We start from the raw sequence: 15,040 nt of genomic DNA, 5'->3' as shown, positions 1-15,040 counted from the left end.
ATTATATATATATATTAATTTAAATAGTTACTTTCGTCGAATATTTGCTATCACAGTGACGAAAGATTCGTCATAGACCACCAACAAAAGCTTGAAAAATACCTGTTTACAATACAATTACAACTACCTAACTTAGACAAGTCCTCTTTTACACGATGTTACACAGTCGTATATACTCCGCATTTCGATCATTCTGATTCTTTTTGTAGTAAAAATTAATCCTACCCATAATTCGTACCCGGGATTTTGTATAAATTACATTTCTCTCTTTTTTCTTTTTTATATAAATTTTACGTATTACGTAGTATTACTGTTTTTACAATTTTTTTCATTGTATTTCAAGGTCTTTTCATGATTTATCGTACGGCTTAACTTATACAGAATAACACGATCGTGAGGTATACGTGTCATAATTGTTTTTTAATCAATGTTATTGCGTTGCGTATTGTAAATCCCTTATTTACGTCTGTGATCGAAGTAATAGCTGACCGCTTGTCCTAGAAGAAACATGAAACCTTTAAATAATGATTATCGACCCCTTCAACTGTACGAACGAAGATGAGGAACATGATCCACCAAGCAAAGCTGATACGCTCGTGTTAAGCACAACTTTAGTTTACTAAAATTCAATATGCTTGATTAGTTTAATCGTCGAATCGATCTCGGTTCTTCTTTTTATTCTCGTTGGCACTTACAGAACGTGAAAGACATATTGTAAAATTAAAGCTTATCGCGTGTTTCTTTGAAAATTTTAGAAAAGTTATCGTTTATCCGTAAAATTAATTATCGATCGTTGTTCACTTAAAATTTAACACCTTATTGACCGCCAATTTGCTTTGCAGTAATTAAAAACGCCACTATTTTATCAGATAATCGGTGGTATTGAAAGTTGGAGAAATCTTATTTAATTTGGAATGTTCGTCGAATATTTTAGACGAGCACAAACAAAGCATATTATTTCATTAACGCTTAATACCTTAAAATCACATTTCTTTTACTAATTACATTATTGTTTATTGTCTACTTTCAAATTCCTCGGCGTTCGTTTATTGCAATTATACAGAATGAAAGAATATTATTTGATGCAAATTGAACTTTTTCAAAAATCAGATACGCGCAATTTGTAAATAAAACGTACTCCTTCAATTACAATACATATTTAAAATTCAAATATATCATGGAGAATATTCACTGGCTCCGTTTTTTTTATTAAAAATATCGGTAATTGTAATAAAAAAAAAATAAAAATGATTCGTTGCATCATTAGTCCGCATAAATAAACTATTATTTCGTTCTTTATTGAACGTCAAAGCTATACTTATCGTCATTTAATAAAATAACATTTTCGAAATTCCTGCTTTTTATTTCTAAACAATATCGAAATTAATCTGTACACTTCGTATATACAGGGTGAGACACCTAAAAAAAACTGCTTCAAACAAAAGTTTACAACAATTAGGTCGTTTGTTATCTTACATTTTTATCGTAATACGAAGGGATCACACCTTCGATTCTTTAATTTGGGATGCTCAATGTTTTTTCCCAAATTTCGATAAAGTAATACATTAACGGTCAATAAGACATTAATAACATATATATATATCGTAATGCGGTTAACTTACAGTTAAACGCAGACAGAAAATTAATCCTTCACGCGAATAATAAGAAAAATGCTCTGCTAAGTATGTGCCCTACATTAATTACAATGACACGTTTTAAATGGGATCATACAAAAGTATACATATCATTAGATTCTAAAAAAAAAAACAATTAGAGCTCAGCTCCGTACGAAAAAAACATAGCTAAATATCGATGTTCGATTCGGGAAGAAGTAAAGTAACATGTTTCTAAACGGAGTTGAAAGAGACTAATGAACTGTTTTTAGTGGATAGATTGGGAATGTACTGTACGTAAAAAATCTTGTGAATTCTCCCCATTTCTACTGCTACTTTTAGTGCAACATAACCGTGAATTACACTTAACTGCGACTAACTTTATTTAACTAGTTCGCATAATAAAATAAAGGTTCATATAAAAAGAAACTAATAAAATAAATGTTCCTATTTATATATTCATGTTATAGGAGTATATGAGGTATGTATCATATATTCCTATAATATTGCTTACCAATTGAAATTTTAGATACGTAATAAGATACTCTCTATACGGTATAGCGTGAAAACGATGAAATAACTCCACATTTGAAGAAAAGTTGAAATTGACGAGAGGATATGCAAATATCCAATGCAATTAATCGTTCTTCCGGAAAATTTGGTTTTACACGAATAAAAAGTTTACTCTGTTAGATTGATTCAGTTGGAAATATGGAACAATTTCATACTTATATCGCATCTTTCTATTCACTCCGTATTAGCACCAGCGGTATTACGTAAGCGAAGTAATTGTCAATAATGTCTGAAGTGTGTCAATGAAGAATACGAAGCAATAACATTTTTAGCAATTAGTCATTAACAACAGGTCAGTACGAACAATGATTACGGCATTACATATACAATGAAACCCTCGTATTCGCGGAGATAGGTTCCAAAAAAGTTCAGTTAGGTGGTAATGATACAATGCCAGTGACGAGATGAAATAAAGAGAATGGGGTAGGTGATGAATTCAAGAATTTTCTACTTCATTTTTTTGGATCGCGGTCAACCGCGGATACCTGAAACCACAGATACGGAGGTTCCACTGTACAGAAAAGCTGTTGTTCATAGTATTAGTTACAGAAAAGTCTGTCAAACAAACAATTTCTATGTTATACAATTCTGATACCTGATTTCCTGCGCTAAAACTTCAACTAACAAAAAGAAGAAAACCTAGCAAAGAATAATGCATCTGTTTACACAAGATTTTTTACTCGGATAAACATAAAATTAGATGAGCGATTAGTTCTAAAGAATCTTTGCCTTGGCGATTAGGCTTTCATTATAGATACAAAGTACGGATGAAAATTACAAGTCACCTTTTGTCACTTTTTCGTCTCTTTCAGACGCCCTTTCCATTAACGAATCGAATGCACGATTTATATCATTTATAAAATAAATAAAACTTCTATCTTAACGTATAAACGTACACAGTTTCGCCTACTACAACAGTGTACAGGTACACAATACTTCCAGTTGATGATACAGTACTGCCGTATTGTAGAACATCATTGTTCCACGTGTATGTAGAACAATTCAAAGCACCATACATACACGTGTATGTATTATGTATACATATATTGTATCGCATAGTAGGTACCATCTGTAGGTACCATATTAATGATAACTTAGAACCCTTAACACGCCTACCTAGTAGGTCAGCCATCTAAGTTATGTAAAAAGTTTGAATAGAAAATCAATGCAAGAAGGACAATTCTTTCTTCTTCTTTCTTTTTTTCGTCCAATAAACATATTTGAATTTACAATTATATACGTATATACATATATATATATATATATATATATGTATATACGTATATAATTGTAAATTCAAATATGGTTATGTAATTCCGTGAACATTTAATTCGTTAAATTCGTTTAACATTAATTCATTTATTCGCTTTACCTTTCTTTAAATAACGTTCATTAATACTTTGCATAAAACTTCTGTCGAACCTTATCATTTTTATTATTGCATTATCGACTTGCTATTCGTAAGAGATTTCATTACTCGACGCGTGACACCAGATTCGAATAAACGATAATCCTGACGCCACAGGCGATATTACAGATAGATTTCTTTCTTTACATGTTTTTACGCTAAATGTTGTGCTATTGTGTCCGTCAATCATCACATTCGAATATTTACAGTAAACCTCTAAATCTAAGAATACGTACGATATTTGACCAGCAAGCAACGAATATTTAATAACAATATAATATATTGTTATGTATGTTATACATAATATATGTATATTAACATTAAAATGGTCAATACTGAAAATTTTGCTCCCTCTGAGGAGAATTGCAGACATTTTTTCGTAATCGAAAACTGATCAGACAATTAAGGAAAAAAAAAAGAAAAAAAAACATTTTGTTTCTCAGCGTGCACACGCACACTTTTCAAAAGTTAAGCAACTTTAGAGCGTCAATAGGATCAAAAGGATCAAATACCAACAAGAATATCTAGTAAAATATAGTACAAAAATAAAAACGAATATATCCCGCGTTTGCCTCTTTTCTTTCCTTTCTAATCAAAAAATATAGCAAATTTTTACGTAAACAACGAGTAGCTATACCTTGGGTCAGCAGAAAAAATATTTGTACGTTGCTTACGGCTCTCTCTCTCCCTCTATAAATAAATAGCGCTCAACAAGAAATAAATACATCTTCGTCGAAACTACAAACACGGTATTGCCTGTACAACTGTCGCTTTTATAATCTAGTAATCGCTAAAAAATAATAATCCTTCTCACTGTTGTGTCTCAAAATATAACCTTCAATCCGATAAAAAGAGCCATTACTTTTTTCGGTAAGCTACTATAAAGTAACAGGGTTAGATTTATTCAAGAGCTATATAGAAATTTATAGAAAACGGACAAAATTTTGGACGAAATAAAAGATAACGATCAACATCCCTTGAATTAAACGGCATATCTAAGACAACAACAGGACACAAACAATATATAATTTACTCTTCGTTACGTATTTATAAGAGTTCTTCCACCATCACCACCACCACCACCACCATCACCACCACCACCAACAAAAACAACGGCAGAATAATGATAAAACCTTATAAAACTGACCACAAACTTTGATCAAACGTAAAGGAGACGTTACCAAAAAAAAGTTTCGTCACGAAGCATCATACGAAATAAGGATTCGTAAGCGTGTTTCATCACACGGAACTCTTTTCTTTTACAGGAATTTGATGCATGGAATCAGCCGACGGCATTAATGACGGATGATGAAGGATGTTGGATCGGCAACATCTAGAAGAATCGTCGAGAAGGTTGTACATGATGTATGGTCGCCAGCATGTAAGGCAGTTTTGTTGTCTAATGAAAAAATTCGCGACACCAGCGTTGAGACACCATATTCTGATGCTCGATTCCAGGTGACCAGCGTGTTTTTGTTCCTGAGACCAGACTAGCTTCCCAGAAATAACTAGAAGACAGTCACGGCCTTGTTGTGGTCAGCAAGCGAAGAGCTAGCTCGTTAGGTCAACAGTTGCGATTAGTAGTGCCATTATTCACCTGTGTACCGCCCCCTGTTTCGTAATCGGCCGCTCGGTGCTTCTCTTCCATTAAACAATGGCTCCGCTCTTTCAACAGGTCTGCCACGCAGTTCGCCTACGAAAAAATTTAGAAATTTATCGATCATTATCGACGTATACCTTCGGAATGATAAATGCAGAAAAAGACAAAAAGAAATATTTTCCACTACGTGGAACCAGCTATGAGAACAAGAAGACTCTACCTAAGTGATTCAGGATAAAACAGAACTAAGGCAACAAATATTCTATATGTAGTAATAAATGAACTCAAATAAGAATAATTCTGTATAGAAAATATGCTATGTACTATGCTATGTAGTATTTGTATTTTTTTATTAGTTCTCTCGGCTAAATAGGTGCATCGCATATTTCACATTCACGATCGTATATAATTTATGAACATACAATAGGATAGTTAAGAAGAATAATGCTCACCACGACTAGTGCCACGATAGTACCAAGGGTCGTGCCGGCCAAAACGTCGCTCCAATGATGCTTATAATCAGAAACTCTAGATAATGCTGTAAACCAGGCCATAAGTAGGCACAGCAGTTGCAGGAAGTGTTTCAATAATTTGCTACCTTTCCATGTCATCCTTAATTGTAAGTAGAGCTATAAAAAACGAAAGGAAATCGCATAACGTTGAAAGAGTTATTACGAAAATGTTATTTTTCAAACATCTGCTCTGCGTTGCTGTACAAATTGAAACACTGTCGAAAAGAAAGCAACAGAAGGAGCTCGAAATATTTGTCAAGAATTTGAGAAAGATACTCTTAACGATTGTAAAGCACAATTCTAGTTTATGAAATTTCGATCTGAAGATGACACTCTTGAAAATGGCCCACGTGTATAGGAAGCCCAACAGTGAACAATGATTACCTACGAGAAAATATCGAAACAAATTCATGAAAGTTGTTGAATGTAATGGAAATTATTTTGAAGAATAAAACCGCTTACTTGAGAAAAATATATTACTTTATTATATTCTACCGAACAAACAACAACTTTCTGCAGGACCTGGTAGCTTTCTTTTCAAAACGTGTATACATTTTATGTACAAGGTGGCGCAAAAACTTTGTGCACTTGGTAAATATCCGTTATTATTATGTGCAGAAGGATATAATGTGATGTAAACACTTTTTACGTGGGTGGAGGCGTAGAGAAAATTTCAAAATCGTTTCTATTTTTTTTTAAATGAGATACTTTATTTATCACTGTGTGACAGCAGCTGTTGTGATGATTTCAGTATCATTAATGGTAATTCAAAGTCAAATATAGTGGTACAATAAACTTTCTCGTATTACAGAAGACATTTAAAGTGTTGACCATTTGTGTCGATATAAGGTTGCAATCTTTGTATCGATGAATCACGTGCACGTCACATCGCATCTGCACTTATTGCAGCACATGCTGCAGTAATCCGTTGCCTCATTCGCGATTCATAAAATCCGTAATATGTACATATGTAAATCTTTGTAGACATGCTCCTCCTGCTGACAGCAGGCTCGCGTTTAATTTGTCGGGAATTAATCTGTAGGTGTATCCAAACTTCCGGTTTCTCTAAATTTTTTATACAATTTTTCAAATATCTGTTGCGAAGGTTGTGTACGATTCCGATATCGTTCACCGTACAACGCTTTAGCTTTTATTGAATTTTGCTCAGCTTCCGCATAAATGAGTATCATATCCACTTGTTCTTGAAGAGTAAACTTCATCATAATTACCACGGTGATATCTGATTCAGCAATCAATTAATATTGACTATCGATATTCCACGAAATGTCGTAAATTGCCACGATACGTTTGTAGCTGCATCGAATGATTATTACGACGTAATTATTAGAACGTAAGCTTTGTGGTAAAACTATCTGTTTATGTAGAGTTCCGCGTAGTAGAAATGAGAAATAGTTCACTAGACATCAATTGCAAGACACTTTGTAATGTACATATATTAACTTTATTGGTAATTGATCGAATATCATAAAGAGCACGTGGCCCGAGGCGAAGCTATTTGCGGCGTCGTATGACGTCATTGGCGGCGCTGGCTTCGCAGCGCGGTGTATTCAACTACCCAACAGTTTACACGAACGTAAGAATCAATGAATTACAGAATTTGCTAGAATAAATCCAGTGATGATAAGACGTATTCACGGTTTCGCAATTACAAAGTAATAATAATTCTTTCACGATCTTCAGTGACCTTGAATTACATTTAACGATAACGTGTTGAAATCACTACAACAGAGGTTATAACGCAGCGACAACAAAAACACAGCATTCCGTTTATAAAAATAGAGATGACCTTCACATCTCCTCTACGCTTTCACCCACGTAGAAACTATTTACATCACATTATGTCACTTACCATATTATTCAAGTTTTGTATACAACATTTTTCCATATTATTACGAATAACGGAAGTATCCCAGGTGGACAGTTTTTGCCCCATCCTGCATATACAAGTAAGGAAAACATTGCATGTTATCATTGAATTTGAAATAATCACTCTTATAAAAAGAAGTGGTTTTCCTTTAAAAAATGAATAGAATTCTAATCTTCCAATGAAACACATTCTTTCGCAGAAATGGTTATCGCGTAGTATTGAATATTTAATATCGATTAATATTATAGATAAACCCTCTTTAGTTGAATATTCTTTGTTGAAAAAAAAAGGTTGAATGCAACAGAAGTAGGACAGTATTACGTAAGAGTTTTTCTTAGGAAAGAACGAATGAATCAAGTAAAAGAATTTGTAAAGAAACGAAGCATTTACATATTCCAATGTCTGTCTTCTTTTTTTTTTTCAATTCTTCCTTTCAGATATGGAGAATGACTTCACTACTTGATGATCGCATAATCTTGATGTCATCATCTTACAACTTTGTCTATGAGGATGTAAAAGAATATCTCGTCATGTAGGTATGTACATTGTAAAAAAAAAATTCACGTTCATCGACATTGTAAAAAATGAACTGTGTCATGCACTTAAAGAGCAAAAAAAAAAATATATATATATATGTTTTTTCTGAAGGCAGAAGCGTTACGTACACATTTCACTGCTACCACACAAATTTCTCGCTTCAGGAAAAAAGAAGAATCGATTATGGAACCACCAAGCGAGCGTACATAATCATAAATTCCATGGAAAGAGCAACGAAAAAGGGGAACTTACCGCAAGGTAGATCATCGTGTAGGCCGAGAACGACGAGTGTCCCGAGGGAAAGGATAATCTGAAACGATCGACGTTATAAATTGTGCTATGTCAAATGAATCTCATTCATCGTTCGTATAAAAATATTTCAGTTTCTTTTTTTTCATTTCCTTTTTCTTTCACATTTCTTTTCTTTTTTTTCTTCAACTCACGACCGTCATTTATATACAGGCGTCCTGTAATGGGACCCTATTAATTTTATCATGATTAATTCCAGGGCGTGTTTCGTAGCGATTATAATCGACCAATGCGTACCCTGAAGCGTGGATCATAAAGATTCGGTGGAAGATCTTCCGATGGGAGTATAAAGAAGAAGGAGAAGAAGAAGATGAAGGAAAAAAGAAAGAAAGGGTAGAATGCTGAGAAAGAAAAAAAAAGCCAGTGACCGTGTGGGCCAAGCTTCTATCTATAAGAGTAATTGAACATCAGAAGACTGAACCTTTAATCTGACATTATCTAACTTTTTTCTTGTGTTTACTTTTCTTTCTCTTATTCATTCCACTCCCACTTCGTTAGGGCAATATTTACCAAGTTCCGTTTGCTTAGCGATATTAATTAATGTCTGCCTGTAAGGTGCATTCTTTTCATTGATTGTTTGGATAAGTAATGTCGAATGAAATTATTCTTATTGTAATTAAATCAAGATACAATATCTTACAGGTTTCATTTGTTGAAATAAATGTAAAGAATAATTATTTTTTTTTTATCATTTAACGAATAACGTAGTTAATTAATAGCTATCATATCTGTCTGCTAAAGTAGTTTAAAAATATGATAAAATATCTGTAGGTTACCTTCTTTCACGACACAAATTATTCGTTATTTCGTAAAATGCACCGCTTTGCATTTTTATGTGGTTCAGTTTAAATACGATTTTGAAATAATTTTTTAATTGCCCAACGGCAGATAAATATTTCGTTTTGAATAACTTCCTAAGAAAACCGATAAGTAGTACGACTCATGTCTGTCAAATAATGAACGTATTAATCAATCAAAGATAAAAAAATAAGGCATGTACAATTTTCAACGTTGGCAAATATTTTCTATTCTGTTATCTGTTATTCATATTATTACATATAAAATAAAGACATACTGCATGTATTAAGACACATACGTTGAAAAATATTCTAAACCACTTTTGTTAATCAAAAGCGAACGAAAAAGCATTGGAACGTGCAAAACCACAAGTTAAGTAACAAGGTCTTTCATTTACCGGAATGTTACTTTTTGCTAAAGAAAACATTCTAAAAGCCCAACGTTTACCTTAATGCTCAGTCCATGGTAATTGTGTTAAATATTTCGATATCTTACACTTTACTTTCCGATAATCATTTTTACATAACTCCATAAACGAAACTGCCGACTCGAACTGCGAAACTCGAAAACAAGTAATTTCTCGACTAATGGTTTCGTCAACGTGTAAACTAAGTGCTTTTAAAATTAAGTGTAATCTATTTCAAGCATCCTGCACGCAAGACGGCTGCAAACGGTAATAAGGCAACGGTTTCTAAAAAAAATCGCAATCTTAACCGACTAAGCCGAATTAAACGATTCGCGGAAGGCACAATTGAAAGAAGCCTAGCGTGGTAGAAACTCATGGTAGAGCCCGGAAGATTGGGAGGCACTGGCTCATGAGTTCCCTCGTCTGTTGGATGAACCGAAGAAACCGGGAGGGTGGGACGTATGAATGAATTCTCTGTGAGCTTTTATCGTCGATTCCTCAAATCTTTCTATACATAAAACTGTTCCAGCTTGCACACCAGGAGCGGATGACCCGCGATACGCTCGAGTGTGCCTATATCAAACTAGCCACCGGTAAAGAAAAGTCCCCTCTTTCTCTTGCTTGCACGATAATGACTTGCCACAATTATTTCCACGATAGACAGATATACGGAGAAAGAGGAAAGAAGGATCTTCGACTTCCTTTCGCTATGAACAATCTCCTTTTCATCAAGCCAGAACCAGATACATATTTACATTTAATAGACACCCTTCGGGGTCTATTATCTTCTTCAATTGGTTTTTCTAATATGACGACAATGACTGTTAATATCGAATGAATGGTTTGCTGAATGTAATTACTGTAAATCGTACGATCATTGTATACTATATACATTCGCAATGAGAAGCTTATAATTGCAGATTGTTTGATTACCACGTCGATGTTAAGTATTATCTAATTATATGTAAATTGTATCTGTTACTAATTTACCTACTGAATTAACTACTATTTACCTACCAATTCGTGTACTACGTCTTTTGCAACATGGGTATGGAATAGCGGCCACATTTAGGGTGGACAAAATTATTGGTCCATTCAGCATGCTTCATTTAATTCCATTTTCTTTTTAAGTCTTTCGATATTTTCAAATTGATCACTTTCTTTGGAGTCTCATGATTTTTCCAATAAAGCTCTTTTTGTTTGAAAACATTGTCCAAATATTTAGAAACATAACAGAACATAGATACGGTACAATTTAATACTTCAATTTTATTATATATAAAGCGGTAAATTTTGATTTGAAAAAGTCAACTTTGTCGTTGGTTTCAAAAGAAACATTCATTTGTACAAAAAGTCACGGCTACACCGTGAAGTATATAACATATCGCAAATAAAAATATAATTAAAAATTAAAACAAGTGACAGTTGTTGCCAATAATAACATGGTAAATTCGGACATGTTTGAATTCATTCTCGTTAATATTTCTTTCGCGAGTGAATTTTCACGGAGAGCTTTATTATGTGGCGTGACTCTGTTAGGCGTGTTTACATGCATGAAAATACGTAAGCGCCATATTTATCATTGACATTTCGATATTATACAGCAACTTTCACGCATAATTATATACGGGAGATTATTGTATACAAAGTTATGTATCAATTTTCACGCGTAATTGCACAGCATTACGTGCTGTTTGCAATCAGGTTAGCGGGCGAGTTAAGGATACTCGATTTTTGGTAAATGTGGCAATGCAAATTGCGTTTCATTATCTCGCTTTATGTCTCAGGTTTTATGCTGAAGAGTAGAGACAGATTTATGTTACGATTTACTGTCATTTCATAAAGTATTAAATGTATACCATGCGTTATCGAAAGGTAGCCATGGTTGGACATGAATCTCTTGAATTAAAAATCGAACATTCAAATACGAAATTTTGTTTGCAAACGAAAACTTCACAATCGCAATTTCCATTCGTTACACTTTGCATTTGTCGAATTTATAAAGAATAAGAGAAGTGATTGAAGTACATAGTAATAAATACTTGTTAGAGGAAAAATTCAGACTTAAAAGTGACGCTGAAAGAATAAAAAAAAAATGTCTCCTTGAAAATTAAATTTATCTTTCTTTTTCTTTATGAGAAAATGTGTCGTGTAAACAATTACTGTTAATTTATTGAAATGTGTAATAAAGACTGGAATGAATATTTGATATTTTCAAATTCCCAAGAACAGTCGGTAAAGATGACATCGTTCTATACAATTTTTCTTGCTTTTGAAATTATACCGTGTACCCCGGTTTTAGTAAATTTAACAACAGACTTCAACGTGACACTTAACAAGGTCGCCGTGATTGCCAAGTTAGGAACCGGAAGCTTCTACCGCAACATACATCGCGGTGCGTGTCGCGTTTCAATCGTGAACTCTCATTCACGACTGGTATTTACCCGCCAAACAAATATTGGGTAATTGATTCAAAATAGTAGAGCAAGGTGTTTCGTATGATATCGTCTCGATTAGTCGACGACAGCGATAACTGTTACAGATCAGTGATCCAGATAGTACGATAGTGCGTTCTTCCGTTCGATTACACCTTCAAAGTCTCTGGGTCAAAAAAGACCCGAACACCGTACTAGGGTAACACGTGCATATATTAAACGTGCAATAACAAACAATCTACCATATACTGGCTGTCTGAGCAAAACGAACGCAGACTTTAGTAGTGATTTACAGAAAATAAATTAGATGTGAACTTTCTGATATAAAAATGAATTAATCGATAAATCTACTACATGTATTACGGGTTGCTCATCGGTAGGCGCTGTACTTCTACACTAAAGTTTCTTTCTCTATTTCTATCTAAATGAAAAAATGTCTCATTCGTCATCCCCTATCACATTATCATTTCCGATAACACTCTGTATAAATCTTTTCCTGCGGATCCTGTGAATCATATACGTACGAAGATCGAAAAAGGACAACGTTCCTCGAATGGAACACGTCGCGGTTATGATCGAAGGAAATAGCCGCGTTGGCAGCGCCGTGAATGGTAAGGCAGCGGTAAAGAAAAATACGTGTACGAATGCTTAATAGCAAGGTATTGTGGCTACAGTAACAATGACTAGGGTGTGTTCACAGTAATTCGTCCGTATAATGGTGTTTCCGTCGTGGATCTCCAGGGAGTTTCGGGCTCGATTCGAATTCAATTCCGCTCATGCGAATCGCCACCGGCGCAAGGCCTCTCCTCTCCTCCTCATTGTCATTTGCCGTGACCGGCAGCAGCCCTTTTTGCTCGTTACTATTGGAACCGGCCACGAATCGCTGGTCCCGGCAAGAAAGAAAAAAAAAAAAAAAGAAAAACGACCAAATTCCGTTACGAATAAAGCGTACGCGGCACGCATGCAGGCGCAGCAGGGCAAATAACAACGTCTAGTCGATCGAATACGGCGCTGCCCGGGGATCAAAGTGATTATTGAGGCAACAATGCACGAGAAGAGCAAGTAGCAGGCAACGACTTCGCGAACAGGCACGCCTCGAACCAATGAAATAGAACGGTCACGTTTACTGTTGGCAGAAAGATGCGACGTTAAAGTGGCTCGATGGATCGTCGATTTCGGCCAATTAAAGGATTAGCGTAATAATTATTTGGCTCGTGGCGTCGATGATGTGTACACAGCCAATTCAGTTTACTCTTCGGAGTTAAACGAATAGGAGAATGCTTCTCTTCCTTCTCGTTATTTTTGTTTCTGTTTTTTTTTTTTCTTGGTCTAATGTAATAAGTGTACATTTTATGCGCAGAATGTTTTGGTTCTTAGATGTTTGTTTGCGTATGTTAATTCACACGAAAGCTACGGAACATGTATCGCAGCGCAAAGGATAATTCTATGCTCGCGAAAGTAACCCATGATTATGTTAATTATATTGTGTAACGCTGAAATCTGATTAGGAAAGATTTGTATAATCGCTATTACAATACTCTCCTTTCATTATTTGCAAATCGTGAGTTCTCAATTGTACAGCATTATGCAGCAATTTAGAATAATTCTCGACTTGAAAGGAATAACAAAGCATTCTAGTTCGTATTGATCGACGTTGTTCGTATTATTTCGTGTTGTTCAACTATGTTGGGAATTTGCCGAATCTTCGATTTCTTCGAGATCGTTCTCCGGCCGAGAGCAAAATATGAACAAAAGGGACGAATCTGTCTGGGTCGACTCTCGTTGCTTCTTTACGCATTCCTGTTGTTAAGTATACAAAAAATAACGAAAGCGTTCGTTCCCTTCCATCAACTTTAATTCTACGTTCGCCGTTTCACAACTGCCTCCGCAATTGTTACCGTCACGCGATTCAACGTTTTGCGATCTCTGATAACGAAGGGGTATTGCCCTGAGGAACCTTCGTTCGAGATCTCCAATCGCGAATTGAACTCGTCAACAATTCTAACTAATGCAGAAATCGCGATGTGAATTGAAAAATTTCCCGCAGAAAACAATTACGATCTTTCGAATTTGAATTTTACATCGCAACACGTTTACGCCAATATCGAAATACACCTATTTATATCATTTTATATATAAAAAATTGTTCAGCCTGATTATCAACGATTGTTACAAATTTCATCGTGTGTTGCACCGTTTTACGTTCACGTTGGACCTACACGAGCACGCCACCGATCCTAAGAACGATTTTATAAATTCATGAGAGTCTGAGAAAACTGGCCCCTCGAATAAACAGCACTGCTGACTACAGCACCAAACCGATAATTAACCGAAACGTATACTATCAATAATGATAACAAAATGTCAAGTTAAGAAATTAACTATGCAAAGATAACGAAAAGTTGCGAATACTAAAATTAACCAATAATTATGGACATACCATTATCATGGTACGGTGAATGATCGCAGTCTTAAATTCGTATACCACTTATACACGGTGGGGTAATAACTTTAACCACCTGGGGAGTGTCTCTCTTATTTGCAGAGATACCAGGAAAGTTTATTTTACAAAAGTTACAGGTGAATCACACGGCCTGCGAAGAAGATCCCCTATTGAGTGTATAGCTCGTACTGTGTATGTGCATAATGTGCGAAGCACCGTTGATTTCTATCTTTAAGGGACATAAAAAAATATTGTGTACCAGGCAAAGGTGATAACACCAGAAGATACGAAGCAAAGAGTGATTGAAGTATGTGCTAGAATCAATCCGGAAGTGATAAGAAGTGTACGGGTTTCAATAGTTCGACGATTGCAGCGGTTGCGCTAATGCAAACAGACATCGGGCGCATCTTATGACATAAGACTCGTTGGTTTAACTCGTTTATGTAACGTTAAACGACCTTGTATTACAGGTCGTTGAAATCGTGTCTAAACATCAAGATAAAAAGGTACAGCGTGTA

At 34.9% G+C, this 15,040-nt stretch overlaps 1 protein-coding gene and 1 long non-coding RNA gene across 3 annotated transcripts in view; one reads left to right on the top strand and one right to left on the bottom strand.

The window, feature by feature from the left end:
• The window catches only part of LOC108571960 (putative phosphatidate phosphatase), a 41,190-nt gene that overhangs the window by 3,175 nt on the left and 22,975 nt on the right, over positions 1 to 15,040 (bottom strand). The window contains exons 5-8 of one of the 2 annotated variants that reach the window (XM_017934124.1): positions 8,384 to 8,441; positions 5,647 to 5,823; positions 5,192 to 5,287; positions 290 to 497 (exon numbers count right to left, since the gene is read on the bottom strand). In XM_017934124.1, coding sequence (XP_017789613.1) covers positions 408 to 497; positions 5,192 to 5,287; positions 5,647 to 5,823; positions 8,384 to 8,441 — 421 coding nt within the window. In that variant the 3' untranslated portion in view covers positions 290 to 407. Of the gene's footprint in view, positions 1 to 289; positions 498 to 5,191; positions 5,288 to 5,646; positions 5,824 to 8,383; positions 8,442 to 15,040 lie in introns of those variants that run through there. The other variant, XM_017934125.1, reaches the window with a different exon arrangement.
• Positions 7,619 to 8,324, top strand: LOC108571962. Its single transcript, XR_001891380.1, has 3 exons — positions 7,619 to 7,673; positions 8,032 to 8,130; positions 8,243 to 8,324. It is a non-coding gene; the product is annotated as an uncharacterized LOC108571962 (long non-coding RNA).

This window comes from Habropoda laboriosa, unplaced genomic scaffold (genome assembly GCF_001263275.1).
Source record: "Habropoda laboriosa isolate 0110345459 unplaced genomic scaffold, ASM126327v1 scaffold67, whole genome shotgun sequence".
In the NCBI taxonomy this organism is placed as follows: Eukaryota; Metazoa; Arthropoda; class Insecta; order Hymenoptera; family Apidae; genus Habropoda; species Habropoda laboriosa.
The sequence above is the reverse complement of the archived record's forward strand: the minus strand, read 5'-3'. Positions and strand labels throughout refer to the sequence as shown.